The 10,533-nt window shown below is 58.5% G+C and overlaps 1 protein-coding gene across 3 annotated transcripts in view; it reads left to right on the forward strand.

The window, feature by feature from the left end:
* Positions 1–10,124, forward strand: part of PDZD4 (PDZ domain containing 4) — a 33,267-nt gene extending 23,143 nt beyond the window's left edge. Inside the window, exons 2-8 of one of the 3 annotated variants that reach the window (XM_046672614.1) lie at positions 3,040–3,293; positions 4,386–4,476; positions 4,956–5,054; positions 5,889–5,951; positions 6,367–6,468; positions 7,056–7,166; positions 7,334–10,124. In XM_046672614.1, coding sequence (XP_046528570.1) covers positions 3,040–3,293; positions 4,386–4,476; positions 4,956–5,054; positions 5,889–5,951; positions 6,367–6,468; positions 7,056–7,166; positions 7,334–8,878 — 2,265 coding nt within the window. In that variant the 3' untranslated portion in view covers positions 8,879–10,124. The remainder of the gene's footprint in view (positions 1–3,039; positions 3,294–4,385; positions 4,477–4,955; positions 5,055–5,888; positions 5,952–6,366; positions 6,469–7,055; positions 7,167–7,333) is intronic. The other 2 variants (XM_046672615.1, XM_046672616.1) reach the window with 2 other exon arrangements.
* The last annotated feature ends 409 nt before the right edge of the window (positions 10,125–10,533 follow it).

A 10,533-nucleotide genomic window follows, 5' to 3' on the forward strand; every position in this document is an offset into this window, starting at 1 on the left:
GAGAAGAAAAAAAGATTGGCAACAATTGTTAGCTCAGGTGCCAATCTTTAAAAAAAAAATCTAAAACTTCTGGACAACAAAAGACACCATCAACACAATGAGAAGGTAAGATAGGCTAAGAAAAGACCCTTACAGCCCTGTGTCTGTGTACCTTCCCCCCAATTGGCTCGCAAACTTTCCTGACAGTTTCACCCATCGGCTCTGCTAAGGGCTTCAAGGCCATTTCTCACATTTCCTCTGTCAGCAGCCTTTCCCAGACTGCCCTTCCCAAATACTCCCCTGCAGCTGGCCCCGTCTTCTGGGCGCTCAGCTGCGTACCCTCTGTTCCAGCCTGCCTTTCTAACTGCAGCCTCTCTGGCTGTACCAGACCCCTCAATCTGACCACATTCTTCACACTTACCATCCGTTGGAAACAGATACCTTCTTTGCTGACAAGCTGTCCTTGATACTCTTTGATCCAATAATTCCACTTCTAGAAATTTTCTTTAACGTAACAACCGTAGGTTACACAAAGATATACATAGAAAATATGTACAGAACGTATGAAAAAAGCCTTTGCAACCTTCTTTATAATAAAACAAAATTGAAAACCATTTTAGTGATGGACATTAGAGACTGAGCCAATACACACGAGCTGGTGTGCTCTGAGCCCTGGGGCCCTGGAGTTGCAAAATGATCAGCGGTGGAAAGTCTAGGAAGGAAAGTTGCCCGACACATTCCCAGCAGTCACACCCCTGAGATCCTGAGTGAGTTTTGTTTTCTTCCTTATGGTTGTCTGTACTTTTCAAATGTTCTACAATGAACCTTTGTTTCTTTTATAATTAGACAAAATTGGTTAAAAAACATCTTTTCCTGGAGCTGGCCCCATGGCCGAGTGGTTGAGTTCGCGCGCTCCACTTTGGCAGCCTTTGTTCAGATCCTGGGTGCAGACACGGCACCGCTCCTCAGGCCATCCTGAGGTGGTGTTGCACATGGCACAACCAGAGGGACCTACAACTAGAATATACAACTATGTACTGGGGGGGTTTGGGGAGAAGAATAAAAAGAAAAGAAAAAGGAAGAAGATTGGCAACAGATTTTAGCTCAGGTGCCAATCTTTAAAAAAAATCTTTTCCAACTATGGAAAGTATGGGGAGAGGGGAGACATAAAAGCTGAAATTATTATTTACAAGGACATAATCAAGTCGCAGAAAGGTAATTATTCAGGTTCCGTGGCTCAGAGGAGCCACCGGCTGGCCAGGGGTCCCCGTGGACACCCTGTGCTTTGCTGAGACAGCCCGGTCCTCCTGGGACAGCCTCCAGGAGCTGGTGGGTTACGCTGCAGCAGAGGGGATGCGATTTCCTGGTTGGATTGGGCATCTCTGTGAAGAAGCCCATCCCCCTGAGACAGCCAGGGAGGGCAGGGCCACTGTGAGGATGTGAAGACTGGGACACCCAGGGAAACAGAAAGGGCTCTCATTTTCCGCAGCCCTGTGTCTGTGTGCCTTCCCCAACTGGGGACCTTCTCACTTCATCCTGCAGAAGCTCTGTCCCTGGGCAGGCGCTGGCTCCGTGGGCCTGCACTATCCACGCTGCCTGTTGGGGACCTCGCTTCTGCCTGCAAGCCAGCCACCCTGCCTCTTCCTGGCCCCTCTCCTTGCCCTGACGAAGGCCAGGGGCCACCTGCTCAGGGAGCCTTCCCTATGCTCTTTTCTAGGTAGGGTGTAGCTGGCCCTGGGCTTCCTTAGCAGGACCCCGGAGGTCTGTTCCAGTGCTTACCCACTGGGTATAGCCATTTGGGGTGTTGCCGTTAGTGTGTGGCCTCCCCAGGCCCAGAACAGCCCTTCCCCAAGCTGCTGAGTGAATGAGAAGACCCTGCCATCCCCCCTCCTCCAGGAACCGCTTCCTGATTCTCCCTCCCTGGCCCCATGACACATGCCTTGAATTCTGGCTGCGTTTGTTCCATCCTTAGACTACTTGCCTCCCATCCTTAGACTACTTGCCTCCCCGCCAAGGATGACCTCAAGGTCGTAGTGCATGGTGCCGGGTTCACTAGCTCAAAAGTGACCGTCCCAGGGCCCAGTGTACACAGGCTGCTGCAGAAATTAGTGGCTGGGCTGGGGCCAGCCTTCTGCCCCCAGGTGCCTTGAGGGTATGCCTTGCTCCATCCACCTGGGGCCCTGCCCTGGATCTTTGCTGGCCTCTGCCTGGAAGGCCCTCCGTCCTCCACCGGCTCTCATCTTGCTCTTCCCTCAAGGCTCTTCCAGTCTGGCCTTCTCCTTGGCCTCCAGCCTGTAACGGCCTTCTCCTCCCTGACCTACACGCTGACCACTGTGCAGCCCAGCCTGGCTCATAACTTTGACTCACTCCCTTAGTCTTGTTGAGCCTTGGTATCCTCATCTACAGGATGGATTGTTGGGGTCAGGATTTGGGGGAGATGCATCAGGTGCCCAAGAAACCAAGAAAGACGTTGGTTTTCTAAGGGCTGCTTCCTTGGCACCTCTCTTAGGCTGCCCTGCAATGCCAGCTAGCTCTGTGTGTGGCCTTTCCTCTTTGGCGAGTCCATCGCTGCCTTTGGGACAGATCCTGTCCTTCATGTCTTACGCTTCCTGACCCTCCCACCTGAACCTATTTGTTGACTGACTCCCGTGGGAGGAGGAGTCAAGGTCTTCCTCTTGCCTTGATGTCAGATGAGCACAGCAGACGTTCAGTCATTGCCAAGGCGGACTCTCCTCCATCTTCTACGCGCTAGCTCTGGCCTTAGTGCTTCCTGAAGGAGAAACAGGTCCTGGGGTGAGGAGGACAGTAGAGTGGATGGTTCCTGCTGGAGGAGGGCCGAATGATGTTCTAGGGCGAGGGCAGAGCCCCCAGATGCTGTGCACAGTCACTGGGGCTCCTCGGCCATCACAACAGACTGTGTGGGGGCAAGGCTGAGAAGTGGGATTTGCCTGGGAGTGAGGGCACCAAGGGGAAGCGGGGCCGAGGGTGGAGAGCAGATTGCTTGGTTGAGTAGACTGGGGCTCAGTGCGGCGGCTTCTCACTGGGGCGTCTCTGCCGCAGGTGAACGGGAAGGAGCTCTCCAAGCTGTCTCAAGAGCAAACCCTGGAGGCCCTGCGCTCCTCCAAGGAGCCCCTGGTGATCCAGGTGCTGAGACGCAGCCCCCGCCTCCGGGGGGACAGCTCCTGCCATGACCTGCAGCTGGTGGATAGTGGCACTCAGACCGACATCACCTTCGAGCATATCATGGCGCTGGGCAAGCTGCGCCCGCCCACCCCGCCCATGGTCATCCTGGAGCCGTACGTCCTGTCTGAGCTGTGAGTCGCCCTCAGGAGGGCCCCGGGCCCTGCCTCCAGAGAGGGCACACCACCTGGGGCAGCCATCCTCACACCACCCAGAGGCTACATTGCCACAGCTCTGGGTGTGGCAGGGAGACCTTGACTGTCCTGTCCCCTCAGGCAGGGAGCAGGCTCCTTGACCTTGAGAGATGACTGTGGCACCCAAGGGCTCAGAAATCTCTGGGCCTCTAGCCTCAGGCTGGACATCAGCCAGTGAAGGGGCTAGGAGAGGCTGACACACAGGCTCCCTGTTGTATCTACCCCCAGGGCCAAGGGAGGACCGTCCTGGGACCTTGCTGCTGGAAGGCTGAGGTCCTCAGCTCCTTCTCCTCCATCCTCTCTCCTCTGCCGCTCCATCGTCTTCTGCCTCACAAGCATCACTCCTTGAATCTTCTTGCATCCTTGTCTGTCCCATCCCTCTCCCTGCTCTGAACTTCCTCCATCTCTTCGGCTTCTTTCTTTGGCCCGCTTGGAAGAAGGGCTTCTCCTCCAGGCCTGGTGGCTCATGACTGTGTGAGCGCTGACTCATTCCCCTAGTCTAAACCTGGGCTGCAGGGAGGTGCTCCTGGGATCCCCTCCTCTGCAGAGAGGTAGCCCCAGGCTGCCAGCAGCCAAGCTTAGCCTCAGGGCAAGGAGGGCCATCCCTGGAAGTAGAGTGGGTCCTCCTCTGCTCCCCAGCACTCCTGGGGCCTGGATAACTCCTGGGGGCGTTGCATGAGTGGGGCCAGTGCTGGGCGGGAGGGGCACCCACAGTTTGGAGAAGTCGGTCTCTGCTGGCTGGCATGATTAGAGTCTGGGCAGGGGGATGGGGCGGGATGGAGAGGGATGGAGCAGGGAGAGTAGACCCCTGCACACTCCCATTCGAGAACCATTGCTGGTCTTTGCATGGATGCATGTAGCTCTGAAGGAGGGAGTTCTAGAAGACAGAAGATGCAGCTGAGCTGCCTCTCCCTGAGGATGTACCCAGAGCAGGTCTCCATGCTAAGTGCACTGGGATGGGCCAGCCCGGGAGCTGGGGCTAGGGCACGAGAGAAACAGATGGCTAGCCTGACCCTGCCTTCTTCTGGGCAGCCCCCCCATCAGCCATGAGTACTATGACCCGGCGGAGTTCATGGAGGGCGGCCCGCAGGAGGCAGACCGTATGGACGAGCTGGAGTATGAGGTGAGCTGGGCGGCCAGGCCAGGCCAGGCCAGGGCCCAGGAGCCAGCCCTGGGATGGCCGTCTACAGCCCAGCTCCGGCCTGGCTTCTGCTGCCCCCAGGCAGCCGGGCTTCGTGGCCCCTCCTGGTGCACAGCCTGTTAACTCAGGCTCATGGTCAAGTCAGGCTGAGTTGGGGAGGGCACGGGTAAGGTCCCGTGGTCGGTTTATGTTGGTGAGTCTGCGTCTCACGCATGTTTGTGTCCTGTGTGTCCCCTGTGTCCCATGTGTGTCTTGGGCATTTCCTGGTAGAAGAGACCACTGGACACATGCACCATTTGGGATGGTAAGAGAGATTCTCTGAGCTGGGGGCTGGAAACTCAGCTAGGTGACAGGCTGCTGGGTCTGGGACTGGACCATGGCTGCTGCCCCTGCAGCATGTGGCCTTGCTCACATGTTTCCGGGGCTTTCTTCCTCTGCTTCCTCCATCCCCCTTGTGGCAGGAGGTGGAGCTGTATAAAACCAGCCACCGGGATAAGCTGGGCCTGATGGTCTGCTACCGCACAGATGATGAGGAGGACCTGGGCATCTACGTTGGAGAGGTATGAAGGCAGGGTGTTGGGGTGGGGTCTTCTAGAAGGCAGTGGAGCCCTTTGCTACCTTCCTGTGTGCTAGGACATCAAAGCTGGACTTTGATGATGTCCATCTGTACGGCACCAGTGAGGGGGGCAGAGCGCCAAGGTGGTGGGTGCTGAGGCAGGGGCTGCCACATGGAGAGTCCCCACACCATCCTATCCCCACAGCCTCTCCACACTGCCCGGGGCTCTGAGGCTGTCCATAAGGACCCAGCTGCCAGGAATAGGGCCTGCTGAGCATCATAGGGAGGCTGCCGGCCCGTGAGGCCAGGGAAGCCAATGGTTTCAGTGTGTCCAGCCAGGCAGTCCTCCCCAGGACACCTGTGCCCAGGGTGGGACAGCAGGCCAGGCTGAGGCAGGACGAGCTCCTAGCCAGGCTTTATTCTCGCTCCCGGGGCCTGTAACTCACAGGACTCCTTCTCCCCCACGGCTGATTTTTTTGAGTCTGGGAAAGTATCTAGCTTCCTGCATTTGCCCAGCCTGTGACACAAAAGAATAGGCTTCCATGCAAAACTGTACAAGTGCCAGCCGGAGGCAGGGGCTTGGGGGTGGTGGGCAGGGGCTGGGGAGCTTTTGGTTGGCAAGTTGGTGGCTCGTGCTGGGAAGAGGTGACTAGCCCTGGGCCCGCTGTTCTGTCCCTGCCTCCTGGAGCTTGGAGGCTGCTGGTCTGAGCTGAAGAGGGAACAAGCAAGAAGGAGCCTTCAGTTTGCTTCCAGGGCCCCCAAAGCGAGGCTGCTCCTTCCTCCTGAAAGGGTACCTTTGTGGAGGGGGCCAAGTCCCCACGATACATGTGCCTTGCAGGTGAATCCCAACAGCATTGCAGCCAAAGATGGCCGGATCCGGGAGGGAGACCGCATCATCCAGGTGAGCGTGGGTAGGGCCGACTGGCTGCCCCGCCACACCTCCTTAGCCAATCCCAGCTCTCTCCTGCTCTGAGCCTAGCCTGATGCCAGGCACGCTGCCATGCCTGAATCCGGGCTCTCCTGCACGACTGCCCTGGCTGCTTCCTGTGTGCCCATGGGCTCTGTGGGCGTTGAGGACCTGGCACCTTGCCAGCCTCTCCCTCTGTCCCCCAGATGTGCACATGTGCTTTTGTAGGCCAGGCTGTCCTCTTCCCTGGCACCTTCCACTTATTTCCGTCCTGTCAGAGCCCAAGAGCTTGTCCTAGCCCGGGGTGCTCGGCTTGAAACTCCCTGCGAGGCGGTCCCTGCAGCACAACCAGTGCTCGCCCCAGAGCCAGCCCTGGTGTCCTTGTTGATTGGCACTCGGCCTGCTGCAGATAAACGGTGTGGACGTCCAGAACCGGGAAGAGGCAGTGGCTATCCTGAGCCAGGAGGAGAACACCAACATCTCCCTTCTGGTGGCTCGGCCTGAGAGCCAGGTATGTGCCTGGATGGGTGTCCTGGGTTCCCTGACATTGAGCTTTCTGTCTTGGAAGCTGCATGACCCGTGACAAGGGCACAGACACACCAACAACCTGGCACTGATAGAGGGCGGGCTGTGCCTGGGGCCTGTTTCCCCTTCCATCCTCTGACAGCTGAGTGGGCTGGGACTGCCTCCTTTCTTGGGTTGTTAGACTTCATCGAGACCAGGAGGCTGGGTGTGGGACCTAGAGGTGACTGAAGGGGTATCTGGGGAGGTCCTTAAAGCAGTGGGGGGGCCAGCCCCTTGGTGAAGTGGTTGAGTTTGCATGCTCTGCTTTAGCGGCCCGGGGTTTCACCAGTCCAGATCCTGGGCATGGACATGGCACCGCTCGTCAGGCCATACTGAGGTGGTGTCCCACGTGCCACAACTAGAAGGACCTACAACTAGAATATACAACCATGTACTGGGGGGCTTTGGGGAGAAGAAGAAAAAAAAAGGAGGAAGATTGGCAACAGATGTTAGCTCAGGTGCCAATCTTTAAACAAAATTGTTTAAATTTTAAAAAAGGCAGTAGGGACAGCATGGGTGGGCCTGTCTCTGCAGCTGGCAAAGCGGTGGAAGGACAGCGACCGGGACGACTTGCTGGATGACTTTGGCTCTGAGCATGAGGGGGACCTGCGTCCGAGGAAGCCAAAATCCCCCCCTGCCCAGCAGGTGAGGAAGGAGGGAGGGTGGGTGGTCGTGAGGGCAGGCAGGAGGAAGGGGGTGGGGGGCTGGGGGTGGGAAACGGATCAGACCCCAAAGCCCTTCGGATCCCGAGCCTCCTGCAGCTGCTCTGCCTGCGGGACCCAGACTGAGTGGGGCTCGTCTTTCTGCCCCAGCTTGGGGACGAAGAGGAGAAAGGGGCCCCTGATGTGGGCCCAGGCCTGAGCAACAGCCAGGAGCTAGACAGCGGGGTGGGCCGGACCGACGAGAGCACCCGCAACGAGGAGAGCTCTGAGCACGACCTGCTGGGGGACGAGCCCCTGAGTGCCACCAACACACCTGGGACCCTGCGCAAGTTTGGCCTGCAAGGGGACGCCCTGCAGAGCCACGACTTCCACTTCAGCATGGACTCCCTGCTGGCTGAGGGGGCGGGGCTGGGGGGGGTTGACCTCCCAGGCCTCACCGATGAGGAATATGAGCGCTACCGCGAGCTGCTGGAGATCAAGTGCCACCTGGAGAATGGCAACCAGCTGGGCCTCCTCTTTCCCCGGGCCGCTAGCAGCAACAGTGGCCTGGATGTCAATCGCAACGAGAGCCTGGGCCACGAGATGGCCATGCTGGAGGAGGAGCTGCGGCACCTGGAGTTCAAGTGTCGCAACATCCTGCGGGCGCAGAAGATGCAGCAGCTGCGGGAGCGCTGCATGAAGGCCTGGTTGCTGGAGGAGGAGAGCCTCTATGACCTGGGGGCCGGCGAGCCCAAGAAGCATGAGCTGTCTGACATCTCTGAGCTGCCTGAGAAGTCGGACAAGGACAGCACCAGCGCCTACAACACGGGTGAGAGCTGCCGCAGCACCCCACTGCTTGCAGAGCCCCTGCAGGAGAGCCCCCTGAGGCGGGCTGCTGCTGGCAACTCCAACTTGAACCGGACCCCCTCCGGCCCCCCTGTTGCCACCCACCCCAAGGCCGCTCCTCCACAGGGGAGCCCCTCCAAGTTCCGGTCCCTATCCCGGGATCCTGAGGTGGGCCGGAGACAGCACTCGGAGGAACGCGTCCGCCGCAGCCCCAAGACAGGGGTGACCCTGGAGTGCATGGGCCCTGAAGGCAGCCCCTACCTCTCGCGGCGCCACCGTGGTCAGGGCCAGGAGAGCGAGCACTACCATAGCTGTGTGCAGCTGGCCCCGCCGCGCGGCCTGGAGGAGCTGGGCCACAGCCCCTTGAGTTTGGCTAGCAGTCCTCGGGTAGGCGGGGCGGCGGTGGCCACGGAAGCGCCACGCATGGAGTGGAAGGTCAAGGTGCGCAGTGATGGGACCCGCTATGTGGCTAAGCGGCCAGTGCGCGATCGCCTCCTAAAAGCCCGGGCCCTGAAGATCCGGGAGGAGCGCAGCGGCATGACCACCGACGATGATGCAGTGAGCGAGATGAAGATGGGCCGGTACTGGAGCAAGGAGGAGCGGAAGCAGCACCTGATCCGGGCCCGAGAGCAGCGGAAGCGACGTGAGTTTATGATGCAGAGCAGGCTGGAGTGCCTGAGGGAGCAGCAGAATGGCGACAGTAAGGCGGAGCTCAACATCATCGCCTTGAGCCACCGCAAGACCATGAAGAAGAGGAACAAGAAGATCCTAGACAACTGGATCACTATCCAGGAGATGCTGGCCCATGGCACACGCTCAGCCGACGGCAAGCGGGTCTACAACCCGCTGCTCTCGGTCACCACAGTCTGAGCTGCCCAGATGGGAGCCCAGCTGCGCTCCAGGGCGGGCCCTCTGCCTCGGCCCAAGTCCAGTGAGTCTCCTGGGACCCCATCCCGTCCCTACTCTCCCTTAGAATCTAGTGTGTGTGTGTGTGTGCCACACCTATCTTTATGTGTGTGCACAGGACTTTGTTATCAGAGAGAAGCCCTGAGAAGGGACACTTCTCTGCATCGCCTACTTTCTTCTCCCCAAGTACAGAGACTATGTCGACCACTGGCATTGGGGACAGACCTGTGATGGATATCCCTTCAGCTGTGTGCATGTGTGTGTGCGACATGGAGCTCAGGCACATGCGCACGCATGCGCGTGCATACCCCTCCAGAGCTCTCTCTGCGTGGGTACTTGGGCGGGGAAGTTGAGCTGACAAGGAGAGGTGAGAGGACTGTTGTAAGCACGAGAACGTCTGGCTTCAACCTGAGCACAGCCTCTCTCCCTGCTGGCAGCCTCCGTTGTTTATAGACAAAGGCAACCCTGATTTTTGTGGTTTTTCTCCCTTTCTGTGCTTGCCAGTTGTCGTTTTTCTGTTTTGTGGACCTGCTCTAGGGGCTGGCAGCTCCTTCAGGTAACCTGACAAGGTGGAATCCCAAGTAATGGCTGGGAAGGAGGTGGGGGGGAGGAAAAACGGGAGGGCTGGGGGGGAGGGGATGGGGTGGGAAAGAAGGGAAGAATAGGAAGCAGCTTTCTGCTAGCCTCCACTCTGAGATGTGTGGACTGGAAGCCTCTGATGTGGCTTGTGAGGATTGCCCTGGGAGCCACCTGCTTCCCCAGTGACTGAGGGATATCCGAGGCTGCGGGGACTGAGGGGGCAGTGTCCATCCAAGAAGAAATCGCCAAGCCCGGGGCTGTGCCTCATGCTGTCAGGAGTGCAGCTTCTCTTCTGTGTGGGCTTGAGGGGTGCGCTTAGACAGTGAGGGGTCCAGAAGCCAAGCCCCATGAGTAGCAGCAGAAGACCTTGGCAACAAGACCCACATGGAGCTGAGGGAGGGGCCTGGACCCAAGTGAAAGGCTTGCCCGGCCAGCTGGGCTGACTGGGAAGAAGATGCCCAGCACCCCACTTTGCAAGTGTGGACTGGGCAGCCCTCAGGGACCTGTGCATTTTAGTGAGAGCTGGCCTCAGGCCCCCTGGGCTCTCCAGCTCAGAGAGCCTCAGATTGGAGGCAGACAGGCTGCCCGCCCCTGTCCCCCATCGGTATCATGTGAATAAAGCAAGCTGCCTTTTTACTGTGACTCCTGGCCTCCCTGTGTTCACTCTCATCATGCTGGGAGAAGAGGTGTCAATGTCAGTTTGGGGCAGGGTAGGGACGTGTCGGGGTGGGATGGGGTCAATTGAAAGCTGTGACTCAGCTCTTTCTTGATGTGTCACTGAGGAACAGCAAGGTCTTCTGAAGTCAGTGTCCTGTACCCTGGCAGGAGACATGACAGAGTCACATGAATCATTTCAGAGATGTGACATGGTACTCATGTAGGAAGGATGGCAGAGGCCTGGTTCAGGACTGGCTGCGGGGGCCTGCCACTGGCATGTGGATGAGGCCAACACCCCTGCTTTGGTGGAACCCGAGAGAAATGGGTTACCCCGTCCCACTCCCCCTCCTCCCTCCAGCTCAGGAAGAGCCCTGGCAGGGGCA

This window comes from Equus quagga, chromosome 10, assembly GCF_021613505.1.
Source record: "Equus quagga isolate Etosha38 chromosome 10, UCLA_HA_Equagga_1.0, whole genome shotgun sequence".
Taxonomy (NCBI): domain Eukaryota; kingdom Metazoa; phylum Chordata; class Mammalia; order Perissodactyla; family Equidae; genus Equus; species Equus quagga.